General features: G+C 30.0%; 1 protein-coding gene across 1 annotated transcript; it reads left to right on the plus strand.

Annotated features, from left to right (window-relative positions):
• On the plus strand, positions 1-24,204 carry LOC145279843 (beta-1,4-glucuronyltransferase 1-like). Its single transcript, XM_080131284.1, has 2 exons — positions 1-171; positions 7,951-24,204. Exon 2 carries the CDS (start codon positions 10,416-10,418, stop codon positions 11,691-11,693), a length of 1,278 nt encoding a protein of 425 aa, XP_079987410.1. The 5' UTR covers positions 1-171; positions 7,951-10,415; the 3' UTR covers positions 11,694-24,204.
• Positions 24,205-25,885: the final 1,681 nt, after the last annotated feature.

Raw genomic sequence — 25,885 nt, forward strand, 5'->3', positions numbered from 1 at the left:
CAAGGGGAGAGAACTCGCAGATCGCTTTCTGGAGAGGAGAGGTTTACTTTATTACGCGATCTCCTCCAAATGCAGTACAAATGATGTTTTAAAAGGAAAGCAACTGTATTTAATCACAATCGAGTGATGCATCCACACACACGTGCAACGAGGGCGAACCCGATCTAACAGGTATCTAACTCTGTTCATCCATTATGAAGGCTGGAAATTATCTGTGCTTTAGTTTATTACACAACAAGCTGTTTTTTTGTCAACAAAAATAATGAACAATTAAATTATTTATTTATTTATATATATATATATATATATATATATATATATATATAATTGGAACCCATTTCACCCCCAACGGAGTTTTAATTTAATTAACGTTTCATTTTAAGACTTTTTTTTTTTTTTTTAAATAAATGCAGATATCTTTTTAATACGAAGCTTTCCTGTTAAAATAATTTCAACTGTAAACACCTTTCTTTTAAATGTTAATACTTAATAGTAGTCGTAGTTTTGTTATTACTTATTGTGGCGTAATTCTATCTAGAATCAAATAAATAAGGTTTTAATGATCAGATTTTTCAACCTATGGATGACTATAAGTGGCATGATTTATATTTTACTTAATTATATTAACAAACGTTCATAAATGTGATTTTAGAGGAGTTTTCCAGTTAAGAAAATATTTTAATTTTATTTTTTTAAACATTAATTGACTAAAATTTACCTACAGAAATTAAATTATCGCCGACAATCTTTTTCTTTTACAGCTAAAAAAAATGAATTTTATTTTCAATACAGAAAATGGTTTTTAAAAATATCTGGCACTAATGATTATCTGGATACTTGTGCACTTTTGCTACTGTGCTGAAATAATAACGTTATTTTGAAAGCCATTCTTAATATGGGGAGGGTGTTTTGTAACCATTCTGTGCTTCCACCAAACAATTTAATAATAATAATAATAATAAGATATTGTGACGCTTGAATTTAATCTGAAAAAAAAAAAAAAAAAACCCTACTTAAAATTAGCGCGGTAGCAAAAGTGCACAAGCACCAATATCTGTACAATGTACGTACCCGTCATGGAACGAAAATGTCATATTCCAAAAATCACGGAGATTAATCAAGTAGTTTTTTTTTTCTTTTTAAATTAAGAAAATCAAATCTTACGAAGCGTTATGTTTTGATCCGCCATGTTTTATAAATAAGGATGAGACAACTAAATTTGAACATTCAAAATCAACCTTATAATGGCTACAATTTCCTATTAAAATCGCGAAAAATTCGTAAAAAATATCCCACTTGATCAATTTACGTCATTTTTGGAATATGACATTTTCTTTCCATGATGGATACATACATCATAAATATTTTTTATTTGTTTTTTCTTTTTTGCAGATTTGCCGTTTAGTTGTACAAATATCCTCAAACCAAATCTGCCTTTTCTTTATTTATTTATTTTTTTTTTTTTTGTAAAACTTGGGGAGAATGCTCTGATTTACAGTTGTAAAAATGGAACGGAAATTTAAATTCCATTCCGTTTTAAATTTTATACATTTTTACATTACGTCCAACTCTTCGTTCACTTTCGATTCAATCGGTTTGGGTCGAAAATTTGAGCTACCAATATATAAATGTATGTTTGTATGTCTGCCTAAAACTTGACAGAGGCGACGGATTTTCACAAGATCAGTATCGTTTTGAAGTTTGATCCTTCAGACGACAAATACCGAAAAATTGGCTAAAAACATTAATTTTTTCACCCTCAACTGGGCACTTTTCTACAGCGAGGGGTCGCTTTTTTTTCACCGATATTTTCAAAAGTCATCCCCTCTTTTCGATTGCCTAGCCTTAATTTAAACCTATGTCACTTCCGGTTTGGCGGTGGTCGTAACAGCAAAGACGTCACGTTTTTTCCCCCGTTCTTTTCCTCCTTCGCGGTATAGGTTCGAGCCTGCCTTCCTACTACCACTTTTTTTTTTTTCTCAACCCATACCTCCAAACACCCAGGCAACGCCGGGCACCCATGCTAATATATATATAAGTACGATTGTTGAGTGTTATTCTTTCGATTACTTTCATTTTTGCGGGCACGATAAAAAAAATTAAAACAAAGTTTAAATTTCTGTTCCATTTTTACAACCGTAAAACAGAGCATTCTCTGCAAGTTTTACCAAATAGACACCGAAAGTATGCCTGTATCATAATTGTGGGGATTTCCTAGTCTTAACATATATAATTACTCGAACACTCATCGAAAAGTAGAACTTTTTATTTATTTTAATTTCATTCTTTTTTTTTTTTTTTTTTTTTTTTTTGTGTGGGGTAGTGACATGAGGTTAGCATTATAATGTTGTTTCTTAGAACTAACATTAATGCTAACCTAATGCTTTTTTTGTGTAGTGCCTGGTAGAAGGAAGACTACGAATGGAGTGCGGGTCTGATAAATTGGAATTGAGTATATATATGAAATATTCGAGAATGGGTAATTTTCCAATTTGTCCTCAAAACTTTAGAATCTCCACTTAATTCTATGCACAAGTACCTCACATTATTGCTAAACTAAAACTAATTTTGTCAGAAAAATTAGTGGCACTTTTACAGTTTAGCGTTCTTAGGTAAATGGCTTTCATTTTAGGAGAGTTCAGCCCAGCAGCCCCCTTTCCCAGCTTCAGAATGGCTTTCTAAATTTGCTTGGAAATGTTAAACTATACAAGTGGCATGTTTTTTATTTTTCCTTTTTAAGCCGGATTATAAAATTTTGGTTTTATTCAAGGCTTTTTTTTATTTAATCAATTTTTTTTTTTTTTTTTTTTTTAATTTCATAAATGTAAGTCACATAAAGACGAGAATATAGATTATTAGTTGCAACAATCGATGCTAGCTCAGGATGAATAAATAAAATAGGTAAGAGTATAGGAGATTCTGCATAATTTTTAAATTTTTACTTACCCTACCACTAATCCTAAGTGCGAATGACAGTCCCCTCCTATCTCCAAGCAAAATACCCTTGTAAGACCACATTTTATCGCCCAAGTTTAACTAAGTAAAGTGTGTTGTCATGTTGTTTTCCATGTGTCAATAAAGCACACACATTGAAATAAAATTCTGAAATAAGAAAAATTTGCAGTTCAGTTTCCACACATTAAAAGTATGTGGGCTGGTAGAGAATTTAATTCTATGTACGAGTTCTCTATTGTAAACCAAATAAACTCTCAGCACTTGTATCCCCCCCCCCGTCACATAAAGACGAGAATATAGATTATTAGTTGCAACAATGGACGCTAGCTCAGGATGAATAAATAAAATAGGTAAGAGTATAGCAGGGATTTTGCATAATTTTAAAATTTTTACTTACCCTATCACTAGTTCCTAATAACCCGACAAGCAGCAAAATCCCACCACTTCACTGTAGATGTCCCTAGATTTCAGAAAACTTCATATTCTAATAATTTCTTTCCTCAAACTGTTAGACTTTGGAATTCCTTCCCTCTTTCCTGCTTTCCTGATTGTACTAACATGTAGAACTTTAAGTGTAATGCAGGCATCTTGCTGCTTAACCAAGGGGCAGTGTACCTTGTTTTGGGGTGAATAAAAGTATAAAAAAAATGTATGATGTGTAGATTTGTTGATATAAAAGAAAGGTGACATGCAGTCATCATCTGTGCTATTTGGATCTGACTTTGAAAAACTTTACAAGGTAACTTTGTGTTAGTTTTACAGAAAAGAGGTGATTCCATTAATCTTCCAAAACTTAAGATTAAATTTCAGAAGAGTAGAGAGAGAGAGAGAGAGAGAGAGAGAGTTGGGTTTACTTTCAGTAGCCTTGTAACTCTTGCTCCTTTATTTTGTTCTTTAGTCTTCATGTTCTATGTCTCCATGTTTCGAACAAAAGGGGGAAGAATAGCTATTCCTTTTTTGTTGGAATCTATCCATATAACGCTTATTGTTGACTAGTTTTTAGCCCATAGAAGTATTAAAAAAACAAGTGAAGCATACATGGTCCCCTGTGAGTTCACAGTGAACGAGGCATAAAAAATGACTAAGTTCAGCCCCCAAAATCTTGGTGAAAATGAACAAACAGTGCAGTTTTAGGCCTTAACATATGTAAATGCATCATGCAAAAAAAAAGAAATGACTAAGTCCATCATTTGCCTCCCCCCTCCCCATGTAGCCCCAAAAGTCCCCAAGGCCTTAACATATTTCAATTTGAGTTTAGCACCATGCAAAACTGCTAAATAGACATACACAGAAAATTTTGGGCAAATATGGTAAAATAGTCCCAAAAATGGAGTTTTAATTAGCCCTAAAAGAGCCCCTGGCACACCCCTAAGGATTATCGCGAAGTATAGACAAAATTATATAGAAATCAGTTAGTTACAACTTTTCAGAAAGTTTTATAAAAATCCAAGGCATCAATTTTTTTTTTTTTTTGTTAATAAGCACAAAAGTGTCAATTTTAGACATTTTAACTTGAAAAACACCCCTAGGGGAGTACCAGAGTTTTCCCGGAAAATCCGTTCTGTTACTTTTTTACATATCATCTTCAATGTTTGTGCAAAATTAAAAAAAAATTCTAAGGTGTAGTTATTGAGAAAAGTGCGAACAGACGAACGGACAAGGGTGAATTTACAGGTTCACCTTCCTTTTGTTGGGGGACCAAAACATTTTTTTCAGCTTCTTACATCAAGTGGCTTTATATCCTGTGTGGAACGATTTGCATAATTAAAAAAACAAAACTAGTTTAAAAACAAAAAATATTTATAATTGTATCATTACTACCAGCAATGGAAAATTGTATTTAAAAAAAATAAAGTGTTTTTGGAATTGGTCATTAAGCTAAAAATTTTCTGATTCTGATACCACAATAAGTTCTGATTTTTCTGTTTTTCGTTTTCTAGCTTTTTACATTAAGTGACTTCATGCCTTGTCTGGAGCAATTTCCATTAGAAAGAAAAAAGACAACCTAGAAACTAATCAAAATTGTAGGGCAGAGTAATAACACTGAGTTTTGTAAATTTATCTTCTACGTGCATCTTTTCTGAAAGCAAAAACTAATTATTTTCTGCCTTCCTGATAACTTCATGTGGCTGACCTTTTCTATAATATGAAACACTATCTCCATTGTATTAAACTTGACATGTTTAGATGTATTTGCATGCGTCCTTGTTTAAAACACCCACAAATTTGTTGAAAATTAAACAAGAAGGATTTATGAAATAGGAACAAGCATTTATAAATAGCAATGTTACATAGAGATTGTAAAGTTCTTGTTAGTAGCAACAGAGAGTTTTGATTTTGGGTGAGAATTGTATCTATGATTTAAAATTTTGGAGAAACAGATAAACGTTGAAACCACATTAAGTTGCAAGTATTTTATTAAAATCCATTTGTTTTTTTTTTTGTTTTTTTTTAACTTAATTTTTTTATAATTAGTTATGGATAGTAAAATATCCACCATCGGAGAAGGAAATTTTTTTTTTTTTTTTTTTTTTTTTCATAAATAAAATGTCTGTGGCTCGTGTTGTCATATCGAAACTCCATGCTGATGATGTTGCATGTTTTAGTGTTAATAAAATCTCTTTACTTTGATTTTTGTAAGCATGTTGCCGGTGTGTTATGATGAGGATTGGCAAAAAAGCTTTAAGAAAATTTTAAATTTGAATAAACATATATACTCTCTTTGAAACCATGTTAAATTGCAAATATTTAAAAATCATTTGATTTTTTTTTTTAACTTTATTCTTATTAATTTTGGATAGTAAAATATCCATCATTAGAAAAGGAAGGAATTTTTTTGTTCCATGTATTATTGTGAGATAGCAAAGGGGAACCCGAGGAGAGCACCTTAAAAAGAGGGGGAGCCTAAAAGCAGAAGTTGAGAACTCCTGTGACTTTCGCTAGAGAAAGCAGTTCTTTCTCTCAGCCCCTGAACATCGAAAATAGACGTGACACATTGTTGCCTCAGCAGGGGTGGGGATAGTGGCATACAAGTAGCTGGATGTTGACTCATCTATATTATGAACTTTCAACTTTTTGACATTCTCTCTCTTTCTCTCTCTCTCTGCTCATTCATATACATTTCAATGTTTTGTCTTTGATCTGTTTAAATAAAACTTTTAAAAACAAACCAGCGTTCACAAGGTTTTTTTTTATCAAGTCGAGTTTAACCGTGCAAGCAGTAACGACAACTTCTTGGGTTACTACAAAAGATGCAAGAGTATATGATGCTGTACACCTGCAAAGGTAATCAGTATCCTTCATGAGATCCTCATGCATGTCTGTTTACCTGATGGCATGAGTTGGATGGCTTTAGGAAATTGACTTCCAAAGTAACCTATCTCTGGCCAGGTATATATTTATGCATCTTTTCCTTTTATCACTTCTTCCCATGTTTTCTTTGGCTTTCCCCTGTGAACTTAACCTGCTACCTCAACTGTTCTACATCTACTTGTAGCAGTCATAAACATTTTCATCTTTTTCTTCATGTGGAGAGCAGCCCTTGTAAGGTGGTTGGGTCACACAGATTAATCATCAACCAACCTTGAAGGAGTATTTCTGGACTCTGTGGGATTTGGACAGCAACCCCAGAGAGTTTCCTGAAATCCACTAAGTGCTTCCTTTTCTTCCTGTCTTCAAAATACAGCATAATAGCATTGACACACTGGTTCTCATTAGATCATCCAAGTTAAGCAACATTGAACCTGACCAGTACCAAATTATTGACTATTTGGAAATACCAGGCGCTGTATGTAGGAAGAGGTTGACACTTCTGACAGCACCTAACTCCAGCTGTCTTGAACCTGTCCTGCTGCTGGATCAGGTTAGTTGGGATGAGAGAGTGAAACTGGCTCTATGCAAACCAGTTTCACTCTAAACAAAATCTAAGTGCCTGCCATCTATCATCCCTAAGATGATCAGATGGTCTTTGTTGTTCCGACAAACTCACATCATATCCTGCCTTCATCATTGACACTAATTAAAGCTATCTTCACTGAAGATCTGTTTCTTCAAAAAGGATTTTGGCAGCAAACTGAACTTTCTTACTTCCTTTATTCTTTTCTTCCTTTGCATGCTGTTTTAACTTTTGGCTACTTAATATAAGTCACTGAAATAATACTTATTTTAGTTTAGAAATAGGCTTTGTTTTCCTTTTGCTTGATGACTCTGCTGTTACAAAATATTATAGAAGGTTGTCTTAAGCCCATGCAAAGATAGGCTTCTATATACTAACCAAAGAATTCCCATTCATTCTCTGAATCTAAGAACCAACAAAGTTTTCTGCTACTATTTTTTTTTAATTTACTATATTTTTTTTACACTTTTTTTAATTTACTATATTTTTTTTACACTTTTTTTAATTTACTATATTTTTTTTACACTTTTTTTAATTTACTATATTTTTTTTTACACTTTTTTTAATTTACTATTTTGCTTGGAATTTATTATTAAATTACTTTTTATTAAATAACTTAAAAAAAAATACTTTAAAATTTTTTTTTAATTACTTATTTAAAATTACTTATTTAAAATTACTTTTTTTAATTACTTTTTTTAAAATTATTTTTTAAATTATTATTTAATTACTTTTTTAAAATTATTTAATTATGTTTTTAAATTATTTACTTTTTGAAATTATTTTTTTAATTACTTTTTGAAAGTTTTTTTTTTTATTGCTTAAAAAAATTCTTTTTTTTTACTTTTTTTTTTACTTATTTTTTTTTTTTTAAAACTTTTTTTAAACATTTTTAACTTTTTTTTTTTTTTAACATTTAACCAAATTTACGTAGGTTTAACAATCAGAAGAGTTTACTCCAGCCTGAGTATTCCAACTACTTGAGTTTAACATGAGACTGGTATTTACATTGCTACTGACATTTAAAGTGTACATATTTTTACCCATGTATTTATGTTATTTAACAATTGTGTACTTATATCCTTCTTTTTCTATTTCAGTGTGGCTTCCTCCTGCCCCTCTGTTCAGATGCCAAAAATCCATCTTGTTAAAACTAACTACAGCCTTCATCAATTTGTTTTGGATATTCAGTAATCCACTGAATGATGGCATGAATAAAGATCTCTTCTTGGGTTCATCCTTGTAACCCTTTCATACATTCCAGGGTATCAATTTTTAAGGCATTTTCAAGCAATCCCACTGTTTCTCAAAAAAGCTACGGATGGCCAAATGGGCTACTTTTTAAGCTATGACCTTTTCTACTTTTCATCTCAACAGATTGAAGATGTGCCATTTGGAAGACATAAGATTAATGAAAAAAAATTTTATTCAATCACTTAATATTGATATGTATTTATTATAGATGTGTATATCTGTTAAATCGTAGAAGATGGAAGAATTAGGATGAAAATATTTTATAGGTTTTTCTAATTTCACTGATTAATTTATTTTAGGTTACATTTTTTGTTCTTCTATGGTCTTTCATTCCTAAAAAGTAAATTTGGTTAATTTACATCTTAAAAAAAAAAAAAAATAAATAACTAATATTAACTTATTTGTTCTTAACTCACACGATATTATTTCCTTTTAATCTCTGCTTAAAAAGTATTAATAATTTGTTGTAATGATTAAAAAATGTTTTAAAAACATTAACTCCCTGAAATTATAGTTTTGAAAATAAAGCTTAAAAAAAAACTTTATCAAATCAGATATCAATTACTCTTGAATCAATCTTTTTTTAATCTGAGTTATTCCATTATTCCAAATAGGGGATAATAGTCATACTAATGTAGAAACGAGTCTGTTATATAGATATTTTAAAATGTTTTTGAAACTGAAAGCATTGATTCGTATTGTATGCCAATCAAAATGTTTTGAATCCTAGTTTTTTGTCTCTCTTCTGAATTAAAAAAACAAATTTAACAATAAAATGTAAACATTATAGCTATATAGTCATCCATAGAGAGCCTGTTTCGATGTGGCTAGACTAGGAGCTATCCCAAGCCAGGGATTGAACCTACAACCATCTAGTTGATAGTCAGCTGTCCTGCTCTCAAACCATGGGATCAGCACTCATAAATCATATCTTTAATACCTTTATATAACTATTGTTTGACTGATAATTTTAAAGTGTAGCATTTAAATTTCTACAAACAGGTGCAGGTGATATAATTTAACAAAAGTGCTCTACCCGAAAAAAAGGGCTTATATACAATCATCCACATATAGATTGTGTTGTTATATCACAGCTCTTGAATGCAGCCATCAAATTTTGATATTTAAAAACTTATCTTTTATCTACTTTTCCTTTTTAAAAGAAATAAAAATACTTGTTTTATTCTTTATCATAAAACCATTATTTGCATTTTTTGAAAAAATCATTTTTACAAACAAAATTAAACAAAAACTAAGTATTATTATTAAGTATCTCTCCTCACATAAAACTATTTATCATCATAGTCTTAGTTGGTTTATAAAATCAAACTCTTACATTAATTTAAATAATTATTTCAAATTAAAATAAGGAACCTTCTTTTTTGTGCATTTACCTTGAAAAATGTAATATAGAAAAAAAAATTGATTAGTAATTATTTATTACCTACTAAAATCATAATATTTGCTTAGTTTGAACCAAGTTTATTTTTTTATAGTTAAGAAAAAAAATTTTTTTTATAGAGCCAAGCTCTTTTATGGGATATTTCGATTTACATTTGTGAGAAATCTCAATGTTATAGTTATAAATCTACAAAGAATTTAGAACTACTTCCTTACTTATTTTATTAGAACCTTATGTTACATTTGAGGATTTTTAAAAAAATCATTTTTACCATAGTGTGTACTTGAATTGATATTGTACAAGCTTTGTTGAGAAGAACAAGGGAGATATATATATTTAATTCTTTATTTATAAATCCATGCTACTGTTACATGATGATAGGAAACTCAGGTCTTAAATGAAGATATAACTTAAAAACAAAAATCTGGTTTGCTGTTTTGTTTATGCTGATTTCTCTAAATTGGGGATTCATAGGAGCAACTATGTGCTTGTAACACGATACAGAGAGTAATCAGTCTGCACTAGTCCTTTTCATCACAATTACTTCCTAAAACCTTAAAACAGAAACAAAGAGATGAACTGTTAAGGAAAAGAACCAGTTTTATTTGAACATGATTGGACATTATCAAGCAAGCAGTGGACTATTATCTCACCAGCTAAAAGACATAAGTTTTATACTGATTGTTGGGTTTCAGATTCCAAACTAAATGTTTGATATTCAGTAAACAAAAGCTAACATTACTCTTCAGCACATATTTCAAAACAAATGTCTATAAAACTTTTTACCTAAAATGGCAGAGAAAGAAATTATGTAAGTTTTTCTCAAGGCCTTGATCACAATTACACTGTGCTCTGCCTTATTTTCTGAAATCTTAAAATAATCTTACCTAATTCTGAAAAGATTAAGCCATGTACAATTTAAGAATGCCACGCTTAACTTATTTGAAGATTTGCTGCTGTAATAATTCTAGGTTGTCCCTGCCAAAGCTGATCCTTGTACTCCTCGTTGCCGTCATTGTCCTGCAAGGGGTGCACATGTTCTTGTTGTCCCGCATACAGAACCATGCCAAGAGAGAGTCTAAGACTGCCGACAACTCTGAGATCGGTGAGATGATCAAGCGAATATATGAATCCCATGAGCTGGATGCAACTGGCTCGTACCATGTGATTGCGAATGTTGCAATGTGTGAAAAATGTCTTCCGACAGGTGCACCAATGTATGAAAAATATGAGATTACAATTGTGACTCAAACTTCACTTAATAATTTACATCATATCGTCAACATGGCTAGCCAATGGCAAGGTCCGATCGGAGTGACCGTATTTGCATTTGATGATGGAATCGTGAATGTTTTAATTGCTATTGCTACACTCCGTAAATGTCATCCAGTTGTTTTAAAAACTGTCACCTTTCATTTAGCCTATCCCTTGCACCGGTTTCCGCAAAATCTGAACAATGCTTATGACACGGCATTGGTATCTTGTGAAGAGCTTCCAAAAGTATTTGAGTCAAAAGTTCCGAATTATTCATTTGATGACATCCAGTACCCACACAATATGTTACGCAATGTAGCCGTAAAGAATACGAAGACGGAATTCATCTTCATGATCGACATTGACATGCTTCCATCACTTGGTCTACGGAAAGATTTTTCCAAATTCATCGAAGTTGCTGATAGGTTCTTGCCAAATTTAACAGCATTCGTGATCCCAAGTTTTGAGGCGAAACTCAATGTCTCATTCCCTGCTGATAAAAAGGCTCTCCTGAAACAGTGGGATGCTGGGGAGATTCGCCCCTTTTACTACGAGGTCTGCTGGAAGTGCCAACGTCACACCGACTATGACACCTGGAAAGAGATCGATGGTTCCCAGCTGAAGATTGCTTATAACGTCCCGTGGAAAGATCCGTGGGAGCCGTTTTTTATCACCCGCCGTTTCATGCCAACATTTGATGAGCGTTTTAAGCAGTATGGATTCAATCGTATAAGCCACGTGTGTGAGTTGCATGTTGCAGGTTATACACTAAGCGTACTCAGTAATGCTTTTCTCATTCATCAGGGTTTTAAACAACCAGAAAAGTTCCACTCTACCAAGACAAAAGAACTCAATATGAATCGAATGCTGTTTCGTAAATTTAAGGAAGAGTTAAAAATGAAATATCCCTATTCCCAGAAGAGATGTTATTGATTTAATTTCTTTTTTTTTTTATTTTATTTTAATGAAGAGATGAAAAATTTCATGGTTTAATAGATTGAAAAAAACTAAAATCCATTTTATTCTTTTGTAATATGACATCCTCAGTTTATGGATTAATGGATGTTTTTCATTTTTTTTTTTTTTTTTTCATCTATTCATTTTTGTTTTCATCTTTTCATTTTCATTTTTCATCTGTTTATTTTTAAACTATTAATATCTCTCCCCTTTTTTTTTTTTTTTCTTTTGATGGAGATGTTTATTATTCAATCATTATTAATAGAACTATTTCCCTTATCTATGTTCCTTACGCACATATATAAAGTAAAAATAATACATAAAGTCAAATAAATAAACCAAAAATAAACATGAACTGACATCACGTTATGTATATGTTTAAAATTGGAAAAGGAGATTTTATTAAAATAAATTTTGAATTTTGACTCGTAGATGAGACAATCCAATTAGTTCCTGAATTGCCAAAAAACTACATCATAAACCCTAATTTTCTACTTTTAAATGTTTAAGTTGCTGTTTGGCTATATATGATAATAAATGAATTTATTAATGTTCAGGGCATCAGTTGATGATGACTTGATCCTAGTGAGTGGCACAAGCAAGCTTGTAAAATGCATGAGCAATTGAAAGTCATTCATAAAATGTCTAACCTCAAAGACAAAAAATGAAAATAATAAAATAATAATGAAAGGTGGGTTGAACCAGCTTCCTCCAGAAGAGGAAATGTCCAAGGAATAGGAAATATTAAATTCACAAGTGGTCCCCAGTCGCATGTATATTCCAGTCATCAAATGTCCTTCTACATACAGTGCTTGGTATTCTTAAATGGTCACCTATCTGATACTCGCTAGGCTCAACATTGCTTAACTTCAGTGATTCAATGAGAATCAGTGTCTCAGAAGTTTTTTTTTAGTTTTTTTTTATTAAAGTCTCTGAAAACGTTTAACTTCAAAGCAACTAATTCTTTGTCTTTCCCTTGCTCATCCAAAGAGTGTATTTTAAATGTAATTTATTTATCGGACATCATCTCACAATGTTTAAGTTTTGATGAAAACTTTGCCCTCATTTGGAAGTAAGTAAATAAGAACTTATTGAAAATAAACTTTTTTTAAATTATTTTTTGAAAAATATATTGTATCAAAATAAATTAATATATTTGTTTAACTTATGGACTTTAAAAGCAAAAAGAAAGAATCGCTACATTAATTTTAAATGTTTTTAATTACAAAGAAAATAATTTTATGATGCAAAAACCTTTTTATACCTTTTTTCTTTCTTTTTTTTTTTTTTTTTTTGTGAAGACAAACGGTTAGATATTTTGGTTCTTGTCCAGAATCCCACCCACCCACATGCTAACAAACAAAAAAAGAAAAATCTGTATGATATACGTAACTGTGACAAAACAAAATATATTCTAAAAATCACAACTTGATCAAATAGTTTTATTTTTTAAATGAGAACATCAAAATTTATGAGTATAAGAGGAGTGACTGTTTCGTCTGCTATTTTGAAAAAAAAAACTCAAACAAGGGAGATAACAATAATTTATATTTACTAGATTTATGTTGTAATGCCTACAAATTCCCATTAATCGCTTAAAAATGATTTTCCTAATAAAAATAAAACTACTCAATCAATTTACATGTTTTTAAAAATATATTTTATTTCCTCCTTTATTTTTTTTTTTTTGTTTTTAATATAGGGCGAATTCTGGACAAGAACCAATGTTTTCATTACTAAATATATATTTTTTATATAAACCTAACCATCAATAAATACATACATAGCCTATGTAACCCTGCTATTATGAACAAATTTTCTTTACAAAATTTCAGTCTTAATACAATGGCTTTCAGAATTCATTTGAAATACGTAAACACAAATATCATTTCACTTTTTATATAAAAGAAAGGAACTTGGATAAAGGAAATAGTTTTATCAAAAACCAAGAGAAGAAAAAAAAATTGATTATTGTCCAGAATTTCTCCATATATTAAACAAAAATAAAGAAAAATGCATGATGTACATATTCATGACAAAATGAAAATATCAGATTCCAAAAATCATTTAAATTGATCAAGTAGTTTTGTTTAAATAATAAAAATTAAATTTTATGACTAACAGAAATGCGGGATGTCATTTCTGCCATTTCGTAAACAATCTAAAACAAAACAAAGGGAAATAACTCAAATGTTCAAATTTGCAAGATTTATGTTGTAATGTCTATGAATTCCCATTAATTGCTTAAAAATGATTTTCTTTATAAAAATTAAACTACTTGATCAATTTACATAATTTTTTGGAATCTATTTTCATTTGTCATAAGTACATACACCATGCAGGTTTTTCTTTATTTTTGTTTTTTAATATAAGGGGAGATTCTGGGCAAGAACGAACCAAAAACTTTTATTTCATAAATGTCAAACAACCGTTATTAGTTTGGAATTATGACTGAGTGTTAAATTTGTAAAAAAGAACAAAAAAAAACAAAAAAACAGTGGTTCTCAACCATTTTTTTTCTCCCTTTATATACACCCCCTTGTTAAAATGTACCCTCCTCTCCCAGTGTCAGATTAAATTAGTGCAAGATGTATCGCATATTTCATGGTGGGATTCTTCTAAAAGACAACTCTGTTTTAATAACATGAAAAATAAATTTAAAAAAAAAAAGAACATGCTTACTCAAATAGTATACATATTCAAGAATAAAAGATAAACAAAAACAAATGACACGTGATAAAAAAACATATGATCAAAAGTTTATAGTTGGGATCAATTGTTTATGAGATTGCGAATATGAATCTCCCTCAAAATTACATGTATGGTTCCTTTAATGCAAAGTTATTAACTGGTCCTGTTTGATACTGTTCATACTTGATTCTCTTCAACTTTAAAAAAAAAAAAAACTTTTATCATATTTGATTTAATGTTCATTTTACACACTGGCATGTGTTGGCTTTTAGAAATTGACTTCCAAACTTAGTCAGGTGTCTTTGGAAGTCATTTCCTTAATTAAGGCATGGTACTACCAGATCAGGCTGTCTGAAGATACAAATTTTGTTTTAAATTTACAATAACATGGGAGACAATAGGGCTAAATTGCATGAACGCAGTTCTTTGAGCCAATTATCTCTCTTGCAAGTTATTTTAATCCGAAAAGGTGTTCCATGATTCTATTATCATTAAAATAATGATTTTTTTGTGGCAGTGTTATAGAAAATTGTGCATCACTCTGAAAAATTCTGAGAGCAGAAAGGAATCGAGAGAGGTGGTTGCCAGGTCATCACTGACATCATCCAGATTTGGAGATAGAAGAGGGTTTGTAAAGAAATTCCAATATTTCTTTACAAAACTTAATTTATATTCATGCAAAAATTTCTCGGCAAAATCAGATCCTGCTGTAATTCAAGATTAACATTATTTATAACTTTGCCCAGCAGAAATAAAATACTCTGACAACAAAGTTGGTCATGAGAAAACAATTACAGCGACTAGTGTTACCAGATCAGATTATATGTAAATACTGGCTTCCTGGCCTAAAATGCACCAAACATTTTTTTTTTTTTTACTTTTATTTTGCAAAACTAAATCATGTTTTGCAAAGTAAAAGAACAAAAACAACAATTTTCTTCTACAAAACAATCAAACCATGAATAAATATTCGTAGATATAAAAAAAACTTGAAGTATAAAAACTTTTTCCAAATTTACTGGATTCTGCATTCAATAATCCAAAAGGGATTGCTATACCATAAAACAAAACATTGAATTGAAAGAAAAAAAACAAAACATTTTTAGGCCAACTGAGTAAAATGATGGGGAACAGCGTTTTTTATTGAGACGCCATCTCCAAGGTTATTGCCCACTAAGGTTAAAGAGCATTTAATCTATCCAACATGGCCTTTTTCTATGACAATTTGCCACTATGATTAAGAGATGCATGGAGCCAAATCTACATTGGGGGGAAAAATTGATTTCAAACCAGGATTGCAGAGTCCGAGTAGCAGGTTTTGGAAGAAGTCTGAATCAAACTTGTAAGAATGCTAGGAGTTGGATTTTTTAATCTTCGATAAATCAAGTCTGAATATTAGAGGATTTCAAAATAAGGAGTAAGATTTCTGAGAGTCTATGAGTCCAAGCTGTACTATTATATCTTCCGAGTGGTAATATGTAGACACGGCTGCCTAGAAAGAAAATGGTCACGGAGTTCTTAGATGTTAATCACAATGATTTCATGTGGATGGAAGAAATAAAAATATTCTAACTTATGATGCTAGCTGACAATTTCAGAATGATTCAGTGGGTTGTCATGCATCAGTTAATAGCGAATTTTTGGAGGTTTTAAATATAATTTACCATATGCATTGAACTATTATTCGTAGTCAATTAATGGTTGGAGATGGAAATGCTCAAAAGATGGATTACATCATTCAACAAAGAAAATTTTCCTTACAATTATCCTTATAATTTATATGTGGAGTAAGGATTTTGTTGCATTTCAGTGTTTACATAAAATTAACGCGTTGGTCATTTTTTGTTTTTTGTTTGTCCTAGGCTGCTGTATCTACATATTTCCCTCCTGACTCTGCAACCCTGCTTCAAATTATGATTTTTGTCTGTTAACACATGAGAGGACTGCAATCTCAAGGCATTTTTTTTTCCTTCTACTTTTACTTTTTTTTTTGTAATCTATGAAAATCGCAATTCATTTTCTATTAATATTGAGAAGTAAACCAAATCGTCACCTAAAATCATCAAAGTATCAGAAAAGTTTTTTTTCTTGAATGTACATTTCCTAAAGAAACAAAGCCCATAGTGACCACAAAAAACAACTCTTACTATATTAATCCGGCACTGCTCCTTTCTCTTCCATTGATAACTTTTATAAGATTGTCTGACACAAAAAATTACATTCCAAATCATCTACATATGAGAATCGAGTGTATGTGTGTTTGTCTATGATAAAGAAAAATAATTCAACAAAGAAAAAAATTTAATAAATCATTTTTTATTCAATTTGAATCTTTTTGTCTATGAAAATTACTTTATATTTACACATTCTAGTTTCACAATTTATATGGAATGATACATAGCACTGATAAGATGTTCATTACATTAGGAAATCATCTCAGTCCTACTGGCAAAGACCAGCTGAGTCTCTTGTTGACATGTTATAAGTAGTTGGCTTAATGAGTAGTGATATCTAGTTGTAAAGATGGGCGAAGTGATGATGTAACAGCAGAGGTTTCTGTGTTTTCTTTCGTTTGGCAGTAATTTGATAAATAAAAAAACTTGCTCAATGGTATCATAATCTTATTTTTTATTTTTTTTATACAGCAATGTAAAGTCACAGATGATGTAAGTTTATTATCCCCAAGATGAGGGGGGGGGGGAGCTTTAAAAAAAGCATTCAAACTCCGTCAACTCACCTGCTGAAGAGAAAGACTTTTCTCTCTTCATTGCCACGTGTCACTTCAGACTTTCTGTCCATGGCATCATACCCTGACACAGAACTATAATTCTAAACTTTAACTTCTAATACAATTTTTTTTACTGCCTTTATTCTAAATATTTTGTGTAGGACTTCCAAGCATCATATTCATGAGGTTTGACTACCACAGCCAAAGCAAATGCTTAATATCTTTACCTTTTGTTTCTGCAGTGACAGCTGTCCTTAAAAAATCCTACTGTTAAATGTTAGGAGTATAATTTTGTTAGTTGAGAATAACAGAAAATAGGGTTCAATCAAGGTTAGCATAGTGTACTTAGACCTGTGTTTTAGATATGGATGTAATATCACATGGCCCAAAGATAGAGAGAAGTCATCAGTTTGCTTGGAAGCAGATGCGTGTGAGCTTGTGGTTAAAACACTCTTCCTGCTTGCTGAGTTCCTCCTACCTATAGCTTTTGTCTTTACAAAACTAAGATCACTAGGTATCTCCTATCTTTGCAATACTTCGTTCTTGTTAGATCCTTATATCAAGTGGCTTTATGCCTTGTCTGGAATGATTTCCATAACTTTTTTTTTTTTTTTTTAAATGCTGACAGGTGTGGAATGTAAAGAAGAATATTATGGTGGGTGGTTGGGTAGTTTATGGAATGTAGGGCGGTTTGTCCATTGCTTATCATTCCTGCTTATAAAAATATAGAAAATTTACAAAGATAAATATTATTTTGAAATTAGAACCTATCAAGATAATAGAAAGCTTAATATACTATTAAAAAAAAAAACAAGGAAAATTGATGATGGAAATAAAAATTGAATAAACTACAATATTTATTAATCCATCAAAAGTTCAAACAAGGAATTATAATAAAGAAAAATCCTTAACCCATGTATTTTCAAAGATAGGCTCTTTTCATCAAAAGATAAGCATTAGTAAAAATGCATCACTGGTTAACATAAATTTAAAAAAAAAAAATTAGAAAAAACATTTTTGCACTCAGACATTTTCAATATAATAAGAGATAAAAAAAATTAAACAATTAACTAAATAATGAAATTGTAATCTGTAATTGATTGACTAGTTAATTAGTTGATTGAGATTTTTAAATCTTTTATTATATTAAAAATGCACTTAAGTTCACATGAAGGTTTTCTTGGAATTGTTGGTGGATTAATAGATATTATATTTTATTCATTTTTTTATCAGCAATTTTTCTTGTTATATATATATATATATATATATATTATATACCGTAGGTATTAAACGTAACATTAAAATTGTGTAAAAACAAAAAACAAGAAATTGAGACATGTGCATGCAAGTATTATGTTTTTTCTAAACAGTTCACTTCTTGTAAGTAAAAAAAAAAGAAGAAAATACTACAGCTTATATCAAAATAAAAACCTAAAGACAGTGAGTCAAGTATGATAACCATTAGGCCAGCTTGACACTATCGTAAAAAGGTGTTTTTAAACCTGCTTATTCTTAACATAAGTAATCTGTCATGTGAATGATTTACATATGTGCATTCGTGAAACAGTTGACAAACAGATAAAACTCCGATGACCCCCCCCTCCCCCCATTTTTTCAATTTTGTCCCCTTACCAGCCTTTTTTCCCTGGATGAAAACCAATTAAAAAATTTCCAACATGTCTGAATACCTTATAGACTAAATTTTAAGTCTGTAGATCAAAAGTTCGTTGAGTATATAGGTTGAGAAGTGTCCTCACCCACACACACATTCTCACGTATAGATATATAGATAGTCATGTTATCATTGTTTGATGTCATTTTTACAGATAAAAATATGAAATATCTTTAGTTTATACTTTAAGTAAAGGTTCAATTTGTAGCGTTCAATAGTTTATCATACAATGCTGAATAATCTGTAAAATTGTAATTTGTAGAAAGATAGATATCTCACCTGCCAATCTGTTTTTTTTTTTTTTTCGTTTAAAAACAGTTGTTCTAAATTCCATTTTCATTTACCTCCCCCTACTCTCTCTAATCATTTGATTTTGCTTCCTTCTCTCACACGGGTTGGGGGGGGGGGACTAATCGATGCTGAGGAAGACTAGAATCGGACAAGCAAAGTTAAAATCACATCTGATCTACCATCTTCAATTATGATCTTATACTGTTGAGCATGTATGAATTCCCTATTTCTATGTTTGTCACTTATGAATAAAATAGCAACTTGTCTTCCACTGAATTGATCGTTTGTTGTAGGTATTGAGTTTGAGCATTAAATAACATACAAAATGTTGATATGTTATAAAACAGGAGAGTAGAAAGTGGACCTTGGGTTTACTTTCAGCAACCTTATAACTCTCGCTTAGCTTATTTTGTCCTTTAGTCCTCACGTTCCATAAGCAATGTTTCTAACAAAAGGGGAAGAATTGTAGTTTTCTGGGTCAGAATTTATCCATCTATCATTTATCGTTGACTAGTTTTTGACCTTGAAGTATGTTTCCTCTTACATGAAGCGGCTTTCTGTTTTGTCCGGAACGAGTTTCATACCCCCCCCCCAAAAAAAAAAAAACCGTACCAAGCTAAGCTCATTCATGCTCCTCTTTCAATTGTCAACGGAACAATGAAAAATTCTTTGTGAATTGAAAAGGAAACTTTTTTCTGTGTATATTTTGTCATTAAAAAAAAGTTTTTTTAATTGGAAACATTTAATGTATTATTATTATCAAGCATTCAATTCAATGTCATAATGACATTTAACAAGTCACATGACCAAAGCTTCAGTGTGTGACTGGTTGAAGATCAAAGAAAAGCATTTTTGAAATTACTGTGTTTATGTAAAAACAAAATATCAAAATCTTTGCCCCTTGAGGGGGTGGAGAATTTTTTGTGGTGCTTGTCCAGAATTTACCCTATATAAAAAATCCAAAATAAGGACAAATCTTTATGATGCATGTACCTGTAACAGAACGAAAAGATCATATTCAAAAAATCACGTAAATTGATAAGTAGTGTTATTTTTAAATAATAAAATCAAAACCGAAGAGCGTCTGTCTTGTTTGCCATTTTGAAAACAATCCTAGCAATTTGAACTTGTGAGATTCATGTTGTAATGTCTACAAATTCCTATTAATAAAAATGATTTTCTTTATAAAAATAAAACTACTTAATTTATGTTATTTTTTAAATATATTTTTGTTTCATCACAGGTATGTACATCATACAGATTTTTCTTTTTAATATAGGGGGAATTCTGGACAAGAACCTTTTTTTAGGGATTTCATTTCTTTTTTTTTTTTTAATCACTATGTTATGTAAATAATGTTAAAATTTGTACTTCCCTTCCAAGCTCTTTGTCTTGTGCTTCCAATGAAAATTGCTCATGCGCCTCTCTCCAGCTTCCACTGTCTTAAATTGTTGACCCTTGGTTGAGAACCTCTACGTCTATGGGGCCCAAGGACAAAAGTGTATTATGTATTTGTGTATGAGTGTGCAACCTACTTTATGTCTCTTGGATTAAACTGTGATATTAAAGTTGAAATAAGCTTTTTATTTATGTTGAAATCTTTTTATTGAAAACAATTTCTTTTTACAAATGTAAATTTCCATTTTCGTTTTGGAAATGTTTCTTTTGTTTTTTCATTATCAATTCTCAAAAAAAAAAAATTGAACAAAAATGCTTTATAATTAAAAAAATTTTTTTTTTTATTTCAGAATGTCATCCTCTTCCATTAAACAAAAGAATAATTAAAAACTTTGTATTTTTATGTTTGATAACAATGAATTATAAATATCCAACAAAAAGTAATACAATTGACAAAAAAGCAGACCACAGGAGTTTTATTTTTTTTGCTTGTTTCACTCTGTAGGAACTGTGTTAGAAAATATTATATATGCAAAAAAGTTAAAACTACATAAAACACTATTAGCATGAGTAAAATATATGCACATTTGTTTTTCTTTATTAAATATTTAGTCTCTTTGGGGTTAATGGAAACATTTAGCAATTATGAAAAAAATTATTTTATTTAGTTTTTTTAAATGTATTTAATGTCATTATGTAATCATTCATCAACAATTTTTTTAGAAATCTCGTTATGATTTTGAATTTAAAATTAACAAAAAACAAATATATATATATATATATTAAATAAACATTTATTTACCGTAAAGTTATTAAGCAAGCTTTCAACCCCACTAGCCATTGTTAAGCAAAAAAAAAAATTTTTTATTGATCATTTCTTTCTTTTTTTTTTTTCTTTTTTTTTTTTTTTTTTCAATGAAGATATAAAAAATTTTCATAAATAGTATTCAGGAGAGATTTTTATATCTCCAAGAAAAAAAAAATTGATCAATCGAAACTCCCTTAACAAGAACTGAAAGCTTGTTTCATATCTTTAAGGTAAATAAATGCTGATTTTAAGAGAGAAAAAAGCACTTATCGCATTTGGTTTTCTTAAATTTTAATATTCAAATAGAAAGATATGAGCTTTAAAAAGAAAGATGTTACACGTTTTAGCTCTTCTATTGTGTTCAGTTTCAGAATAAAAAGCGAATGGATTTCCAGTTGCTATTACTTAGGATAATGGCGTGTTGGATATGACATGCAAAATTGTCAATAACTCTGACACACCCATCTCTTGACAATGCCCTGATTTGGGCTATGGTAGCCCTCTTCAGTCTAAGGAATAGTCAGGGGATTGTTGTGATAGACATTGTCTTATCCATAGATAAAAATCAGGGGAGGAGGAGGGTAGTGTGATCTGGTGAGTGAAACCCATTTAGGATCACACCTCCTGACGAGAGAAGTGCAAGTGCATATCATAACTGAAACTTGGTGGACAAGTCAGGCAGAAACTGACACTTATTTGTACCACATGTGGTTGGATTGCAGAGAGGATCATGAATTTTCTTACAAATTTCATGGCGGCATTTTTTTTTTTTTGGAGGGGGTACCCTGTAGTCAAATACTCTACTATCCAAAATTTCTTGAATTTTCTTAATGAAATTCTGCAAGATAAATAAGTTTTGTGTATTGGAAACAGGAATAGTGTGTATTAATTATGTTCGATTTTTTAAAAAAATTTTCTTAAACTTTTTCACTATCAAATTAAACATTAAATTAAGCTTTTAAATTATATGAATATTCAAATATTAAATACAAATAAAATAAACTTGTATACAATTAAAGAGAGAAAATTATCCTTATTTTTTGATTGATCCTATAGTCAAGGTCCACTGTTTAGATTGAAACTCTATTAATACTACAGCTGGGAGTATGTTAGTCTCTATAACTTTTAGCATGAAATAGTCTTCAGAGTGCAGTGATTTTTGGTTTCATGCCAAATTTTTCATATAGTGTTTTAATTTTGTTATATGGAGAATAAATAATTCAAAATGTAGTATCTGTTCATATACTACATTTATTCTGTTCCATCTTTGTTCATTTAAAGAGAAATCCTCCTAGATGGTCAAGTTAATTTTTTGATTTAACTTTTACAAAAACAAAATGTGTCAAACCCTGTCTTATTTTTTTTGTCAATTTTATTAGCTTTTATTGGTTAATTTTTTAAATATAATTTAATGAGGATCCAAGATGTCTGTTGAACACGTATATGCACCCCCCAACAAAAATTGAAGAGAAATTACCTTATATTTCCTTTAAACAAATCTTCTTCCATCCATTTTACCATTTTTTATCTGACCAATTTTTTTTTTTTTTTTTTTTTTTCATTCTGGTATGGTCATTTTGTAAATTATTATTTTGGAGGCAAAATCTACCTTTAACGGTCCATAAAAATTGATTGTAAAGTTAACATTCCTGATTAACATTTTTAATAATGAATTGTAATGTGAGACAATGTATCACTCAAAAATGTGTATCAATATTGAGTTGATGCCAAACAAATAGTAATAATATAATGAATTTTGTATCCCTAACCTAAAATTTAAAGTCAAATTAACAAGAATAAAATTCAATTTTAATGGGACTGTTAGAAGCCAGTTTCGCCTCTTTTTGGTGTTACAAATATACAAGAAAATATTTAAAAAAAATTTTTTGGTGTATCAAAAATATTGTATTATTTTTTTCTTAAATTTGTAAAAAAAAAGAAACAACTTTGAATAATAACATGTGTATGGCATTTAGTGATGCTAACATCCCTTCTGATTGAAAATTCTGCCGATCATGTTATCATAATGTGCATGTAAAAGCACTATAATTAATGGAGCTGTCCATTTTAAGGCAATAGGTGCTTGTGCATTATAACTGGATACATTTTAAATAAAAACACTTATGTATTGATGTATCATGTCAAAATTAGTAAAAACAAAATTTTTAAATTACAAAAAATGATAGTTCTAGTCTATTTTTTTTTTTCTATAAAATAAAACATTGCTATTATCAAATATTCTCAATATGCCGTTTTCTAATTTAAAATCTTGGAAGTTAACTGGAGACAAGGGAAATAGATCAGGTTGTTGTACAGAATTAGCCACAATAGAAGAAATCGATAAAACTGCATTATTCAATAAATTTAATTTTTTTCTTGTAATTATTTTTCTACTCAATCATTTATTTTTTTTTTGTTTTACTAATTTTGCCATGACACATGATTACATCATAGTATTTTTACTTAAAATGCATTATTTTGATATCCAATTCTAATACTCAAGCACCAGATTTTATTAAAAAACAAAACAAAACAAGTTGCTACTATTTTTAATTCAACCAGTTTTGGATATTGTGATCAGACATTGTTTCAGTTCCTTCCAATTTCTATGAGCAGCTTCAGTGGTTTTGCGATTCAGTTTAAAATAAAGCATCAAAATTATGAACGCTTCCGTTCTTGTATCCACTATTATGGCATTTGACACAAAATGAGCAGCTGGTTAGTTATAAACATAGGGACAGGTAAGAAAGTGGAAGTTATTTAGAGATTTTTTTTTTCCTTGATGTAAGCATTGTTTTAAATTTGAATTGGCATTTGTAAATTTAAGAAGCCAATACAACATAGAATTTTTTCTTTTTTTTTAACAAACATTTATTTATTAAAATTTTTTTAAAAATCATCTTAGTTTCAATGATAGATGTCATCATTAAACATGAAAACAATTTGTGTTTTTTCCTTCCTTGTGGCATGGTATCACTAGACGAATATAATCCATGTAATTCAGAGTCTGTGATATGTGTTGTTTAAATTTCAAAATAAAATACATTTATAGCCCAAATTACAATGCAAATTTGTAAAATAAACAAATATTTATGTGTTTAAAATCAATATTTCAGTGATATACGCTGTCTCCACGAAATATTGCATTCTAATTTGACTTACAAACGTATTTAATATATATTTTATTATAAAATTTAAACAACGCTTATATCATGGAAAATACAACTCGTGCACGAAGCGTATTCTTCTGGCATTTGAATATATCACAGCAGACAAACAACACGTGGACTCTGTACTAACTTTTCTTCCATTTACCATCATGGTGAAGGGGGAAAACAAAAAGAAATCATGTATAAAATTCTGAAGATGGCGTCTATCGCTGAAAAATTAATTTTATAGAAATATTTGTTTCTTTTACAAAATGTTGTGTTGTAATTTGGCTAACAAATGTATTTCATACATATTTTATTTTACAATCCATGTACTTTATTTTAGTGACACCAAGCCACAATGAATTTTTAAATGCATAAATGTTTTGTTTTTAATCTGTGTTGTAACAAATTTTATTTGAAAGTTGTTTTATTTATTTATTTTTTCACCAAAAACATGAATGCACCTTATTGGAGAGAAGGGGGGAAAAATGATAAATGAATTAACCGAGCTTAAAGAAATTTTCAGTATTTAAAAAATCCCAAAAAGCTTAAATTAAAAACTTCTTTCTTAAGGTCACTTAAATTACCTTCCCTTTCATTTCAAGGAGAAAACTTTTTTTATACCCATAGTTAAAGCTCAGTCGCTACCTTTTTTACAAAAAAATAACTCTGAAGGTACTGATAAAGAGAAAAAATAATGGCAACTTTTATTTAAAGTTCTCAAGATGTTAACGTTTTATTATTTATTTATTTTTCACATTAATTTTTCTTTTTTTCTTCTACTGAAAGCTATCTTTTTAATTTATACCTACATACATATATATATATATGAAAATTTTTCCCAAGCTTTAATATATTAAACTGCATTAGCCAGTGGCAATATACATATATCAATAAAAATTAAGCCAGGTAAATTGACTCAAATATTAAGCAACATCATTAACATTTCTGTAATTGAGCAATATATATCTTCTATAAATATAAAAGCGAAAATGTATGTATGTTTGTTTGTATGTATGTATGTATGTGTGTTTGTGTGTCCGCTAAGAACTTTCAACAGACAGAACAAAAATTCACAAACTTGGTATCATATTGAAGCTCCATCCTTCGCCCGAAAAATTGGCCAAAAACGTTAATTTTTTCACCCTGAAATCAACAATTTTCTACAGGGGGGGGGGGAGTCAACAACAACGGTCCTCTCATGATGACGACCGGTTCTACGCATGCATCAGATGACGTCATGACCTGATTTAGTTTAAATAGTTGAAGAACTGACTAAATTTCATATACGTCGTGTTAGCTCAGTTGGTTAGAGCATTGGTTCATTATCTAAATGTTTTGGGTTCGAATCGTGGTGTGAGATGTCTTTTTTTTTTTTTTTTTTTTCGATTTTTTAAATTTAAATATTGAAGCAGTGTTATTTAAGCC

This window comes from Euprymna scolopes, chromosome 7 (assembly GCF_053919585.1).
Source record: "Euprymna scolopes isolate OS-2025 chromosome 7, ASM5391958v1, whole genome shotgun sequence".
In the NCBI taxonomy this organism is placed as follows: Eukaryota; Metazoa; Mollusca; class Cephalopoda; order Sepiida; family Sepiolidae; genus Euprymna; species Euprymna scolopes.